This window comes from Salvia hispanica, chromosome 2, assembly GCF_029641045.1.
Source record: "Salvia hispanica isolate PSC_SH4W2 chromosome 2, Shi_PSC_v1, whole genome shotgun sequence".
NCBI lineage: Eukaryota > Viridiplantae > Streptophyta > Magnoliopsida > Lamiales > Lamiaceae > Salvia > Salvia hispanica.
The window spans coordinates 13,586,236-13,601,711 of NC_142693.1; the positions used below are offsets into that span (position 1 = coordinate 13,586,236).

At 35.7% G+C, this 15,476-nt stretch overlaps 3 protein-coding genes across 5 annotated transcripts; 2 read left to right on the forward strand and 1 right to left on the reverse strand.

The window, feature by feature from the left end:
* Positions 1-4,050, forward strand: LOC125189524 (glutamate decarboxylase). Its single transcript, XM_048086796.2, has 6 exons — positions 1-192; positions 302-506; positions 2,380-2,795; positions 2,882-3,135; positions 3,256-3,308; positions 3,386-4,050. Exons 1-6 carry the CDS (start codon positions 107-109, stop codon positions 3,854-3,856), a joined length of 1,485 nt encoding a protein of 494 aa, XP_047942753.1. The 5' UTR covers positions 1-106; the 3' UTR covers positions 3,857-4,050.
* A 2,796-nt stretch (positions 4,051-6,846) lies between these two features.
* Positions 6,847-9,151, forward strand: LOC125223592 (uncharacterized). Of its 2 annotated transcripts, none has more exons than XM_048126810.2 (4): positions 6,847-7,147; positions 7,353-7,425; positions 7,659-7,737; positions 8,324-9,151. In XM_048126810.2, exons 2-4 carry the CDS (start codon positions 7,405-7,407, stop codon positions 8,944-8,946), a joined length of 723 nt encoding a protein of 240 aa, XP_047982767.2. In that variant the 5' UTR covers positions 6,847-7,147; positions 7,353-7,404; the 3' UTR covers positions 8,947-9,151. The 2 variants fall into 2 exon arrangements, with proteins under 2 accessions (XP_047982767.2, XP_047982758.2); XM_048126801.2 differs by having other exon boundaries at positions 6,848-7,147; positions 7,366-7,425.
* Positions 9,152-9,409: 258 nt separating this feature from the next.
* On the reverse strand, positions 9,410-13,801 carry LOC125223554 (pre-mRNA splicing factor SR-like 1). 2 transcript variants are annotated; one of them, XM_089065588.1, is made up of 5 exons: positions 13,681-13,801; positions 12,623-12,929; positions 12,425-12,505; positions 10,656-10,727; positions 9,410-10,543 (listed from the first exon to the last, which is right to left on the reverse strand). In XM_089065588.1, the coding sequence occupies exons 2-5, from the start codon at positions 12,911-12,913 to the stop codon at positions 9,701-9,703; spliced, it is 1,287 nt and encodes a 428-aa protein (XP_088921714.1). In that variant the 5' UTR covers positions 12,914-12,929; positions 13,681-13,801; the 3' UTR covers positions 9,410-9,700. The 2 variants fall into 2 exon arrangements, with proteins under 2 accessions (XP_088921714.1, XP_047982726.1); XM_048126769.2 differs by having other exon boundaries at positions 13,654-13,801.
* Positions 13,802-15,476: the final 1,675 nt, after the last annotated feature.

Consider the following 15,476-nt stretch of genomic DNA (forward strand, 5'->3'; position numbering starts at 1 on the left):
GTAGTAAGATATCACGGCTTCCACACACCAATCAGCCTCAATTCATCTCATTTTCTTCCTATTTTCCACACACTATCTTGTCTCCTACTCCACCACCACCGGCGCCATGGTTCTCTCGAAGACCGCCTCGGAATCCGACGTCTCAGTCCACTCCACTTTCGCCTCGCGATATGTTCGCCACTCTCTCCCGAGGTAAATCATGTGTAAAATTAGATCGATCTGTCTTCACTTGCTCTGTTTCCCCTGCTTTTTCCGTTTCTGTGTGAATCGCCGGGATTTACGTCCGATCGTGCCAAATCAGGTTCAAGATGTCGGAGAATTCGATCCCGAAGGAAGCGGCGTTCCAGATCATCAATGACGAGCTGATGCTCGACGGAAATCCGAGGCTGAATCTGGCGTCGTTCGTCACCACGTGGATGGAGCCGGAGTGCGACAAGCTGGTTTTGGCCGCGATTAACAAAAACTACGTCGACATGGATGAATACCCCGTCACCACCGAGTTGCAGGCGAGTTTTTCCTTCATTCTTCCCCAATTACTACTTAAGTGCGTTTGCGATTAGTACTTAATTAGTTTTAGATCTGTTTTGCTGTTCATTGATTAAGTAGGAAAATGTTTTGGATCTGGATAGTTCAACTTGCTTTTCAATTTTCATCCAACTTTTTTTTAACTTTTCTAAAGTTTCATTGACTTGCTTGACACATTGATGAAGCAAATGCATATGATTCGTATAAAATTATCGATGATATCATATGATGTTGCTAATTAACTGTATTAATTATTTGTGATTATGATTTAAGACGTATTATTGACTTTAACTTAAGTTGAACACGTCAACTTATTAGGCACTATTTTGGTAGCTAAGATATTTCTTAAAGATGTGCCATATCAATTAAACATCATGGATTGGAGATTGCGATGTGTGAGCGCGATGCCTAAGTGGTTAACTCATCTAATTAGTTTAATTATATAATACTACATCAATAAGATAATGGTTATTCTGGTTTAGTCAATAAATTCAATTTTAACAAATTTGGAAACAGAATATATGTATATATTGTTCACAATTGAATTGACTATATATATTTGGAGCCTGTAACAACCACGTATCATGGATGTTAGGTAGCACGTTCCAAGATGCGGATTAACATTATTTAAATTGCAATTGTATGTATATTTGGATGTCATTAGTGATTATACTAACAAAGGAGTAGTAAAATATTATTGAATTGTCGGGGTTGTAATAATAGGCTGTATCGCCGAATATTATTTCTCTTTGTTTTTTGGGACCAGGTCATAGCAAAGTACTCCTTTTTTCATTTTGCCGAATATTACTACTAAGTAACACTCTAGTGACAGAGAGTATTTGACCAACCACTAATCGACGCGTGGATGTCATCATATAGGAAAGATGATCACGCGACATTACAGTTAAAAAGGGTGTATCATTCCATTTGGAATTTCAGGGTGACTTCGTAACAGTAATTAAATATATCCCTGATTTTTATGCTATTTTAAATTTAATTCTTTTCATTTAATTGGATTTTCAAACTTTATGATTTGTTGTAATTTTATTATTGATTTCTTCTTGCATAGGCATCATTATTTCATAATTCAAAGATTGATGAGATCTAGCAGATAGAAGGAAGCCATTTATTTTTATGCGTAGTTTATGCATAAGAATATTAGACAATTTCCGCAAGCTACTAAAATTTTAGTTTATATATGTACATATATTTCATGTGGAAAAGAAAATAAATCAGTCATATCTGCAAGAGTGCAAGTAGTAATTAGTTTGAAAAATTAATAATTCGTAGTAAAATAAGATTGCACAACTAGTATTTTTGTTAGCCTAATTTACTAAATATCGTCGAACGTGATTGATATTTGATGGTGGTCCAAACTCTGGCCCAACTAAGGGAGAAGAAACCGAAATTTTTGTTCCCCGTCAGGTTGGGTAGATCGAGAGGAACTTGTCTTAAATGTTCCGTATATGCTACGGTATATTCATTAAAATATTATCTTGAATGCGTCAAATATTTATTTAAAATGGAATAAAATTGTGTGAAGTGTTTGCATGACAGAGCTAATAGGATGTTAGCAGTTTCAAAATTTAAGCAATTGTAACAGATAGATGGTGTTTAGATAAGTCATTATCATTTTTAACTGTAATAAAATTGAAATATTTATGCACTTTAATTATTAGATCATATACTATAGTATTTGAATGACGAAAATGGAATAGAAAATACATATTACAGGTGCAAATTATTGAATTAAGAACGGACCTCCTGGTTTATGGAAATCAACATACACGTTGTATGCAATATGTTTGTTTCCTTCATGAAAGTTTAACGATGTTCAATCTTGTGTGGGAGCAGAATCGATGCGTGAACATGATCGCGCATCTATTCAACGCGCCACTGGGAGACGAGGAGACTGCGGTGGGAGTGGGAACGGTGGGATCATCGGAAGCCATAATGCTGGCCGGTCTAGCATTCAAGAGAAAATGGCAGAACAAGATGAAAGAGCTCGGGAAACCCTACGACAAGCCCAACATTGTCACAGGCGCCAACGTTCAAGTATGCTGGGAGAAATTCGCCCGCTATTTCGAAGTGGAGCTCAAGGAGGTCAAACTAACAGAGGGATACTACGTCATGGACCCCGAGAAGGCCGTCGAGATGGTCGATGAGAACACTATCTGTGTCGCCGCCATCTTGGGCTCCACCCTCAATGGTGAATTCGAGGATGTTAAGCGTCTAAACGACCTCTTGGTTGAGAAGAACAAGGAAACAGGGTGCGTTTTCTTTTTAACATAAACCCGTGTTAGATTAGAAAGTGATCACACTAGTATTTTGTTTTGAGGTGTTTTTGATGTGGCAGATGGGACACCCCCATTCATGTGGATGCTGCTAGTGGTGGCTTCATTGCTCCCTTTTTGTACCCGGAATTGGAGTGGGACTTCAGATTGCCTCTAGTGAAGAGTATCAATGTGAGCGGGCACAAGTACGGGCTAGTGTACGCAGGTATCGGGTGGGCCATTTGGAGGACTAAAGACGACTTGCCCGATGAGCTCATTTTCCACATCAACTATCTCGGATCGGATCAACCCACATTCACTCTCAACTTCTCCAAAGGTACATATATATTCTCTTCGTTCCAAGGAATATGATGATCCCTTTCTTGAATGACACAATTTTACATGATGTTGTTTTGTACATGCATCACCTAATTTTGTTGTTTCCAAAATTTTTCAGGGTCCAGTCAAATAATTGCTCAATACTATCAACTCATTCGCTTGGGTTATGAGGTATGTAACCACATTTGGTGAACAATTATTAGAACAAAATGTCACAATTTAGGCTGAAACCAAACCATAAAATGCAGGGGTACCGCAACATAATGGAAAACTGCCAAGAAAATGCGATGGTGCTAAAAGAAGGCCTCGAGAAAACAGGGCGATTCACCATCGTGTCCAAGGACCACGGCGTCCCACTAGTGGCGTTCAGCCTCAGGGACAACAGCCGCCACAACGAGTTCGAGATCTCGGACATGCTCCGCCGCTACGGGTGGATCGTCCCTGCCTACACAATGCCGCCAGACGCGCAGCACATAACAGTGCTGCGCGTTGTGATCCGCGAGGACTTCTCGCGGACTCTGGCGGAGAGGCTCGTCATTGACATTGAAAAGGTTCTGCACGAGCTCGACACGCTTCCGTCTAAGGTCACTGAGAAGCTCGCCGCGGACGAGAATCATGCTGTTGTGGTGAAGAAGACAGCCCTTGAAGTGCAGAAGGAGGTCACCGATGCTTGGAAGAAAATGGTTGCTGACAAGAAAAAGACCAAGGGAGTTTGCTAAGCTACTTTGTTGCTTATTGGACAGCCACTACTATATTTACATACAGAATTTGGTGAATTGCTACTTGTTTGGAGAATTACAATTTCAACGTACCTCTCTATGTGTATTTTAATGGAGTATTTGATATGGCAAGTCGTGAATTGTTTGGTGTATTATGAGAACTTATTGGTAAATCCTCATTTTCTTATTTTCAATATATGAATAGTACTCCTACCCCATATCAGATTAGGAACCTTTGTAAACCTCTTTAAATGCACTTTCTCTCTTTTGGAAGGAAAAACTTTATTTAATTATAACATGTTGGTTGTTTGAATAATCTTGTGTGGCTTGGTATAGGTATGTTTGTTAAGTGTTGTGTTGCTAGCATAGAAGAGATGAAAAATAACCAATAATTGTCTTTATCTCATATTCATTACACACCTATTTCACCTCTTTATCTTTCGATTCATATATTTTACCTCAACATTCCTCAACCCTGGAAGCCCTATCGTCGACGTTGGGAATGATCTCCCAACCGTGTTCCGCACCGTCTTTGTCTTTCTTGTGTCTCCTTCAGGGCGACTTCATCGACTTAACTGTTGCTTTTTTGCTTGAGTCCAATCGTGTATTCTAGTTGTGGAGAATAAATGAAGAATCGACCAAATTGTTGCTTCTTATTGATGGTGCGACGTTGGCCAAAGGTGCAAACGGATGGCATCATAGCAGTGCGTAGACGATGGAGACTTCCTCCATCCCACATGGGTATGCACTATTTTCTTTTTAGTCTCTCCTACAAGTATGCACCTTCTAATTTTGAAAAGATTTTTCTCTCTAATGAGGTATGACCCATTTTCCACTAACAATACTTTTTTCTTTCTATTTCTCTCTTACTTTAACAATTGTGTATTAAAATGTATTCAACCAAAGATGCTTATTCTTCTGGGACACAGATAAAGTATTATGAATAAAATTTGTAGAGTATTGTAATGCCCCGTTTGAATGTACAAAAATAGGAGGAAAAGGATAGAAAATGAAAATATATAGGCTTGTCCTAGCCTACTGACTCTTGTGGTATAGTGCACTGTCTCCATAGAAAGCCAAAGCTGCCCATGTATTGTCTCTCCTCCACTTTTCTCTCACCTCCACCACCTCTTCTTTCTGGGGTGGGATCCCCTGTAGTTCTGAAAATCACAACACACTTTGTTGTGCTCAAAAGCAAACATTAATTAATAACACACGCAGATTTGAATATTGAGGAAAGGTCAAAACTGGTCCAGAATATATACCCATTTTATAATTTTGGTTCTATACTTTATCTTTTGAAATTTTGCATCCTGAATATTTCAACTCGATCACAATTGGTCTTACACTAACAATTCCGTCAAATTTTAAACGGTTTTAACCCGATTTTGACCGATTTTTAAACGGCTTTAACCCAAATGGGACTGTTAAAACTATCAAAATCGGGTTAAAACCGTTTAAAAATTGACGGAATTGTTAGTGTATGACCAATTGTGATTCGAGTTGAAATGTTCAGAATTCAAAAGATAAAAGGTATATGACCAAAATTGTAAAATGAGTATATGTTCAGGAGTCAGGACCAGCTTTGACATTTACTCTTAATAGAGTTAATATTGATACTCATTCTATTCTTTCTCTATTTTTTTTTTTATATATATTTACATTCTTATTTTTCATTATTAAATATTCCTTCCGTCCCATAAAAGTTGAGACAAAACTTTTGGGCACGGAGATTAAGAATTTATATTAAATAAATAGGAGAGATGAAAAAAGCAGGAAAGATAAGAGAGAGTAAAGTAAATTATGAAATAAAGTAAGAGTGATTAGATGTTTTGTCTTTAGTTAAAAAAGGAAATGACTCAACTTTGTTGGGACGGATTAAAAAGGAATACGACTCAACTTTTATGGGACAGAGGGAGTACTAGTAAAACAAATGTTATAAAATCCTAAAAACATTAATATTATCAAGAATTAACTGCTCCGTTCTTAAATATTTAAAATTGAATGAAAAAACGTTAATTATATAAAATAATTAGCAGTGAGAAAAAAAAAGCATAACATATTTTTGAAATGATCATTTTTGCATTAACAAGGTGGCCCTTCGACCTCCTACCCGAACGGTGGCGACTCCCAGCCGCCGGATTTGGGAAGGAGAGAGACAGAATCTTAGCAAAGTGAGCAAGGCGATAAGATCCAAAATGGTAAGAGCATCTCCAACCATACTCCATGACCCGTCTTTGGAGTTGAATTTGGCTTCAACTTCAATCATAACCCATCCCAAATCATAGGGTAGCACTGCAAACTAACTTTTTCAATTTCTGAAAATTGCAATTAAATCCTCCTTTGATACAACTGAACATGAATTAAATCCCAGTAATTCACAGTAGCAGCTACAATCATATTTACAAGTACATTTTAATTGATACTACTTATTTATAAGTGGATATTTTTAAAGTAGCAAATAATAATGGAAAACTTAGAAAATAATTTTAGATATGCTACTTATGTTCATGATTGTTGGGCCTTAATTACCTCGACACATGATGTCGGGCCGGAATATGGGGGCCGCCAAGATGAAGGAATCGTCTTTTTTTATGCAATTGTTGGGCCTTAATTAAAAAATATGAAAAGAGACAAGTCCAGAATATTTTCCATAAAGCGTGAACAAATTGCTCTCCTCTCCCATTCTCCATCCTCCATATATTTAAAAGCTTGAAGCTTCACTATTGTAATGCTGAATTATAGTGAAGGAAGAGTCATGTATTGATCTTGGTTTTATAAAACTTTCTCTCTTAAAATTTTGAAGTAGTGCAATGTTATGTTTGATCGACATCCGTTGATGAATCATGTCTCATTGGCAGTAGAGAAGTCATGTTAGACAAGTTTAATTTATACAAATAAGAGAAATAAAATAATTTTTTTTTATGGCCTTGAAATTAAAGTGACGTGGGCTCAAAATTTTTCTAAGAAATTTTAACCCAAATAAAAAAAAAAAAGAAAAAGAAAAAGAGATTTCTTGTCCAATTCCAGCGCCAGGTTGATGCCTCAAATCTTTTCAAATTGGTGAATTGATTCTTGCCTTAATTCCTTAAATTAAATTCCAATAATTTTGGTAATTAACCTTCAAACCGTGTGAGAATCAAATCCCCCAACTTGGGCATAGAGTAAAACCATTTAAACCCTACAATATTGCTCTTCCTCTCCAAAGGCGACATACACATACACACACACACCAAAATTCTCAAGAACAAGTATGATTTCTCTCCCAATCCCAACCCAATCAAGCTCAAGGTATTCCTATTCATGTTCCTAAATTGTATACTATGTAGCATACAGGGTCAAATTGCTTCTCTTTTTTTTTTTTGACTTGAATAGGTAGTATTTTATAGTAATTGGATGCTCAAACTTTGAATTCATGACTTGAATTGAGGGTATTTCTAGTATTTTATCATAGTACTTCAGTCGGAAAATATTCATCTAATTGACTGATTCACAGTGTTGTTGTGCAGTTAGTTTGAGACACGCAAATAGTCAAAAGGTGCAGTCACATGGATCCAATGTCTAATGAGGTAAGTTATGGATGGAAGAATATTTCCACAATTAAGGAATAATTTAAACTTGCACAATGATTTGTAATGCGATTTTGTTAGCAAATTATTATGTGAAAGTTTTCTTGAAAGATGAGATTTTTCGAATCTTTAATATAACATTGATATTTTCCAATAGAAATTTACCTACCTTGCCACGTAATTTATTTACTTGATTTTACTCCAAGTTCAATTTTTTTTCTTGTGTGATGCAGACCAAAGTTCTATCTATCCGGATCAATTGTTGTGACAAATGCCGCAATGGTGTCCCCAAAAAAATTAGGAAAATGCCAGGTATTTCTTTCTCCTCAATTTTTGGTTTTGATAGTTGATAAGGTGGTATAACTGATAATCGAACTAAAAAAATGTTTGCTATCGTTTAAATCGATAATCGATCTACATGGTTTGGTATCTGTATTAGTTGTGGGATTCACCGTGAGATCGGTATTTGATAAATTCAATTTCATAATTTTAAGTTCAATAGTTAGGCTTTAGGTTTTAGTTATACAGAATTGAATAATCCTCAACAATCAGGTTATTTTGATTTCATTTATTTTACCAATTTAAATCCTTAATTGAATAATAGCTTAATTATTAAGATAAACATATTTGAATTTAGGATTTTTGATATCATTATTTACCTTATCAACAAAAGTTTTGGAATGATGAGCATGTAAATTATTTTAAGTTAGTTTATATTTATAAATTGATTTTCAATGTAAAATGTCGAAAAAGTTTAGGTACCAGTACAATTTATGTGCATTTAATACGGTGGACTAAATTGAATTCGGTTTTATCGGTTAACTGTCGAACTGATCAGTTCTATATCGATTTCGGTTATCATTTTCAAGTCTGATTTCCCTATGGCGTAATTTTTAAGGGGTGGACAACGTTCTAATAGATGAAAAAGGAAATCTTGTATATGTCTTTGGCGAAATCGACGGCACAACGTTGTTGAACAACGTTGCGAAGCTAGGCAAACCGGTCAAGCTTTTATCAGCAGCAAACAAGCAGCCCTTGAACCATGCTGATGAAAACCACAACAAATCCGAACCTCATGCTGATGAAAGCCACAACGAATCCGAACCTCGTGCCGAAAAGGGAAAAAAACACGCCAACTGCTGCTGTGGAGACGGTCGTCACCACCGCAGCAACAGGCAGAAGAAGAAGGCGGAAGAGAAAGAGGAGCAGAAGAAGGCGGAAGAGAAAGACGAGCACAAATGCGAAGACTACATTCCCCCCAAGATTAGTCCCCATGTGTGTAAAGATTTTTTCTGCAAAACCCATCCACGAGGGCGCCTGATTACTGACCGGGTGCCAGCTGAGAATACGAGCAACTTCTTTGGCATGCTGCCGTTTTATGGCACAGGAGGGGTGTACCAGTATCCGATGGGGAACGAAGGGTGGTATGGACGGCAACAGCCACCACCGCAGTCTGGGTATGGATGGCAACAGCCGCCACCAAGGAGGAATCCACAACATAATCCATTCATTTTTCAGTAGAGAAATCTACTTATTTTGGCATGGCTACTTTTCCACAAATTCACATTTGTTTCTATTTTATCACATTTACTTTCCAATGTCACATTCTAGCTACCATATGGTTTCCATTAATCTTTTTGATAAATAAATCTTTCGTAACATTGTAATAGTGTCAATTTGTCACTTGACAATTAAAGTAAAATTTTGTGTTCATTTTTTCTCTAAAGTTGTTTGGTTGATGTGTACACACATTTCTATTTGTGTTTGCTTTGTCTAATTAGGTCATTCTGTTGTGGAGGTTCCACTGACTTGTTTATTTATGGCTACTGTCTATACTACTACTATTATGCAGACCTTTTTTTCTTCGGGTACATCATATATGGCTTGTGTTTGCTATGCTTTCTTCCTAGATTTGTAGTCTTTAACATTATTAGTTTGAAGTGAAAAATGTATGCTGTTTGTAGTGGAAAGAATGACTGTATCATATCCAAAGACTAACCATTAGCCAATAACCAAGAACAGAGTAGTTCACATCCCCTTTTCATTTTCTAATTATGCTACAAATACATTACACAGTGCTTGATTATGCATGCACAAATCGACATCCGTTGATGAACCGATGCTATCTACTACGCCATAAATTACAACCATGTGTCCGCCATGCTTCCGGTGATGATTCAGTCAGCCACTCGTCGGCTTATACAGTGAATAACATAACCATGAATATCAAATCGAAAGTGATTTCCTTCACGGGAGAGAGTTGATGCTTGCAAGTTTACCTCCATGAAGAACCACCTAGTCTGATCACCTCCTCAGTACCACCGGGCCTGTAAGGGCGACCCTCTGAGGTCTCAGCCACGCCATCCTTTTGATTGCTCGATACACCGTACAGATCTTTAAGCTCGGCCAGATTACTCGATGCCAATCTCTTCTCCTTAGTTTCATGGCTAAATGGATTGTGACTACTTACACTATGCTTACCATAATCATGGGTGCTCTGACTTCGACTCCGGCTCCTGCTCCTGCTTCGGCTATGGCGAGAACTACCTTCTCTCCTGTGGTCTTCACGGCCCTTCCTATCATAACTACCTTCTCTCCTGTAGTCTTCACGGCCCCTCCTATCATAACTCCTTCTATAGGAGTCTCGGGACCTTCTGTCATAATCATCGTACTTTCTATCTTTACCTTTGTCCAGCTCTCTTCTCCTTTCATCGTCCCTGTCTCTATAGCGATCCCTGGTTCTTTCTTGATCACTGTTGCCGTCCTTGCCCCTGTCTCTCTCTCTTCCAGGATAATCCCGATCAGATAAATCACCATTTTGGCTTCCAGAATGATGGGGAGATCGTCTTGATTCATTACCACGATCATAAGAATGATTAACAGTACGCCGAACTGGAGATGAATCTCTAGTTAATGTCCGATGAGGGGCACGTTGACCGAAAGAGACAGAAAGAGCAGCCTTGACAGAAGGTGGTCTTCTTGCAGTCTCTTCACTTCCACGAGTGGTCTCACCAGTAACTCCACAGTGTTTAGATGGCAACTTCATATTTTCAAGATTGGCAACAATAGTGCGTAACACCAGGACAGGAATACGAGGAAGAAGTGTATCGAAGTAGTACTGCATGCAGAAAAAAAAAATCAGAACACAAGGACAAAGATGCTGATGGTAGTATGGTAAAAAAGAAATAATCTAAAAAGTCTGATTTAAAAAGGAAAAGACAATGCACAACCTGACCAAGAAGCAAATCCCTCACATATGCACCCATTGTCGTCATACGGCCATTACAACCAGGAGAGAATTCCTGGAATTAAGAGGTGAACATAAAATATAGTGACATTCAATGGATAAAAGTTTTGGTGAAAAAATAAAATTAACAATGCATAGTACTGAGAAAAAAAGAAAATTCCTAAGAAGCCTGATAGAGATCGTCCATTCCCTTGATAGATATCATTCCCTGATCCCTGCAGATAATCAACAATCTAGAATATGATCTTTAGTTGTTTATTGTTTTAAGGAGTCTAAATGTTATCTTTGAAGTTAGAGTCGGCTAGCAGTCTGTTAGTTATTACAAATAGCTCCTAAATAGAAAAACAAACTGTCCAGGAAAACAATTTAGGACGGTAGTGTTACCGTATGGGCACTTTTGATGATTATCCCATTCTTGTTCTGCTTCTTTGTTCTTCAAGTCAGTTTATATCAAGATATTTTTTGTTCCCTCGGTACATTTTCCAGCAACCATTGCATCTTCTCTAACAAAACCCACTATAGAACTTGGGAATTTGTTAAAGAAATGTTTCAGGTTAAGAAATCCTGAATGAGATACTAAGTGGAAAGAGAACATAAACATCGGGATAGTAAAACATCAATTCCTTATCATAAAATATAACAAAACCTTTTCCAATTATTATTTTCATTCCCACCCAGTGTTGTTAGGCGCGCAGGGCGCAGCGAGCTGTTAGGTAAAAATCTGGGCCCTGGGGCGCATGGCGACGGGGTGCACTAACAGATATGTGTTCTACTTTTCCTGCTATATTCATGAAGAATATGATGGAATAATTAATTGAGAAGAGGAGAAGAGCTGGAACGTTCATTATCTTTGGAGGTGAGTGGGAGATTAAGATATTGTGTTGAAAAGTAGGAGAGAGGAATAGAGTAGGACAGATAAAGAGAGAGTAAAGTAGGTGATGAAATAAAGTAAGATTGATTGAATGTTTTGTTTTTTGTCAAAAAAAGAAAATGACTCACACTTAGTTGGGACATTCCAAAAAGGGATATGAGTCAGCTTAGTTGGGACCGAGGGAGTATTATTTTTGGCAATTTGAAGAGTGATCTATTTGAAGGGAGAATATGTAGTCATATTTGAACATTAACTGTAGGAAAAAAAGATTTGATATGACTGAAGGCTTAGAGGGTTTAGGGATTTGGAAAGTTATATCCCCACAGCCACCCAAGGCTCGCCGCATTGAATAATTTTGTAAAATTGTTCCATCCTGGCCATCATGCATCAAATACACAACAGGAAATTCCCAAATAATATAGGCAAGAGGTAATCCACACATATCCCATGTAGAACAATCATAGATTCCCTTAAAGACAGTGAGAGATAGCATGACTACTAAAAAATGTTATAGAAAGTATACATTAATTTTTCCAGTGTTTGGGGAAAAGGATTGTGAATTTGTGATAGCAATGTTTGGCTAAATAATGACAATGTGTTAACAGTAGAAATTGGGATGTTTTGACTAATATTGCAGTAAAGATTAAAAAAATATCAGCATCCCAGATTGACTAATACTATATTTTAAGATATAGCAAATACTATGCAGACATCTAAGCTAGTTAACTGGCTCGACTTAGTATTACATAGAGCATCTGTTCTGCATGTTCATTGAAAGTATAATACATTATATACATTTCAAACTACATAATAACAACTTCAAGACCAGTAACAACCAAAACAATGTAGAGGATTAAGCGGAAAAGGCATATTTGTCATACCTCATCATCTTTAACGTATGGTTCACACCAACCCCATAAAGTCTTTGGATCTGCTACATACCTTAAATAGAGAAATCCTATCTGAAAAAGAATTCACAAACAAGCACTTACTATTCTAAACCAAAATTTAGTAAGCAATTCATAACAGCAAATAGGAAAGACTTGTTTGTCCTATCTACAAGGAAATATTTTTCTTACTGCTCTAATATAAGGAGAATCTGGGTGAGTCAATAATCCGTGCATTTGTTTGACAGTGAGCTTCATGAGGAAGAATTTATAGAGAAGGCAGAATGCAGTAGAAGGCCCTCGGCAGTTGCCAGTCATCCATGGCTCCACGTGTGTAACAGTTACGTAAATCTCATCAATGACTTCATGATAAGTTTTCAGTTTCAACAGGTCTCGAAAATAATCGGAAGAAAGTATGTTCATGCACAATACTTTCTCCAATAATTGGTCAAATGGTCTCCCAGATGACTTTATCTCAGACATTGTGAATAGCCCAGTCCTACAATGGAATTGAGTAAAAGATCATGTCAATAAATTACAATGAAGAGCATCAATAACAAATAAATATCACCATAACCAAACTCACATAGACACAAGGAAAAGAAATCAAAACTGACAAACAAGAAGAAAAACATCTGGTTTAGATACTTGCAAAAAATCCTAACAAAGCTTGTCCGCAAAATATCATACGTACTATATAATAAACCAATACAATGTTAGAGGATGTTTGTTCTAAATTTTAAACATACAACTTTGAGTTTCCTGTTCTGAGGCATTGTTTTCTTTAGAGAGCTTGAACAACATTCTCCTCAAACAAATATTATATATTCTTACTAACATGAAGATTTCTTCCAACAACTTCAAAGACACATATAACATCAAAAATCAGTCAAAGTTCACTCCATCAATTAACAGATACTCATTTAACTTATTACACAACTCTCCCATCCAAACCATCTCCCCGAACTTTAAATTCGCATTCCCAAAAAATCCTCAAATAAAGACCCTGTAATACAACGCAATAACACCAACAGCAATCGAAGAATACATGAAATCCGAAACTCTTAGAATTCAGCACACCCAAGTTCCATCACGATTGCGCCTAACCAGAAAATATAGTATTTAAAACCTAGTATATTTCAATTTGCTTCTCAAGTCAGCTCAAAAATAATCTCAAAATAAAATAAATAGACAATTAGTGCTCAGAATTGACATAAACATACGATTGGGGGGAGCAATGAATCACAAACCGACTGAAAATTTGTAGTTTCAAATGATTGGAATCCTTTTCCTGATCTTGAATGAAAGGAAAAATTCCGATGTAAAAAGAGGAGAACCCTAATACGTCAGTTTGGGGCTTTTGAAATATAAATGTATATACTTTGTCGTTGGACCGCCAAAGCAATATATATATGTATAGAAATTTACATTTTCGTAAAATAAAATATTTAGTTTAAAAAATGAAAAAAGGGGAAAAATAGTAAATATAAATCTTATTTTATATATTAATTAATAATAATTTAATAAAATGTGATGTCATCTCAGATTATTAGAAATAAATAAATAACACTTTAAATTACTAACATTCTAAAATAATAAAAATGAATTGTTGATGTTGATGAATAGATGAAGTATTTTATTTTACGGCAAAAGATCAAATAGAGGTGAAACACACAAGGTTGCATTTTAAAGTATAATTTTTCTAATTTTTTAAATACTTAAGTTTCACTTTACATAAACGTATCATGAATATATAAACATAATTTTGTGTATTGAAATCCTACACAAAGTCATGGTTTCATCAAAATGATATTTTCAGGGTCTTAGTATCAAACCTAGTCTAGATACATTATTCATAGAAAAAGTTTTATAATTGACAATTAACATAAAAATAAGCAAATTGATACAATTGATATAAATATTTCATTCATGTTATGATTTTATCACTATTCAGTATTGTTGTGACAAATTCTACTAGTATCACTTTAATATTTGACGATGAATTATGCCTACATGACATACAAAATCATCTTATTATATTACACTTCATCATCCATAAAAAAATAGTCTTATTTTACAATTTTGGGATATCCACAAAAAATAATCTCATTTCTATAAATGAAAACTCTCTCTTTCATACTTTACCCACGTTTTCTCCGCTCTCACATACTTTACCTATTTTTTCTCCACACATCTCTTATTTTACCTATTTTATTTTTGCATCTCTCTTACTTTACCAAATTTCTCAATAAACTCATGTCATTCACAAATGAAACTATTTTTTATGGATAGAGGGAGTAAGTGGAAATGAGTCTCATCTCATTAGAGGAAATTTCCTAAAATAGAGATTTTCTATTTTTAGGCGATGCACCAAAAAAAGAAAAGAGTTTTTATTTTCAGGGAACAGAAGAAGTATTAAATGATTAAACCTAATTACACGACATAGAGAATTGAACTACTCTAAAAATATACTCCTTCCATTTTCTAAATATAGAAACTTCTAAATACAATAACAAAAAAAATTACTCCCTCTGTCTCATAAAAATATGCACTCTTTCCTTTTTAGTTCGTCCCACAAGCTATTCTCCACTAATAATACTATAATTACTTTTTCTCTATTGCTCTCTCTTATTTTACCATTTTTACTTTAAAACCCGTGCTGAACCCAAAATGCATATTCTTTGGGAACGGAGGGTGTAGTAAAGTAAGAGAGAGAAAGAAAAAGTGTGCTAGTGAAAAATAAATTTAACCTTATATAGAGAAAAATATTTCCTAAAATATACTATAAATTTTCTATTTTGTAGGAAATAGACCAAAATGAAAAGAATTTCTATTTTAGGAAACGGAAGAAGTACTATATTTTTTTTAAAGGAAAAACTAATTACTCCATATAAGTATTATTTTCATTCATTACAGTAAAATAATATTGACTGTCCATCAATTCCAAATTACAAGTAATCCAAGTTTTCCTCTTTAATTTATTATTTTCCGTGTTTAAGATATAAAAATATCCATTAATTAATTTAAGAGTTGTCTAGTTCGAAAC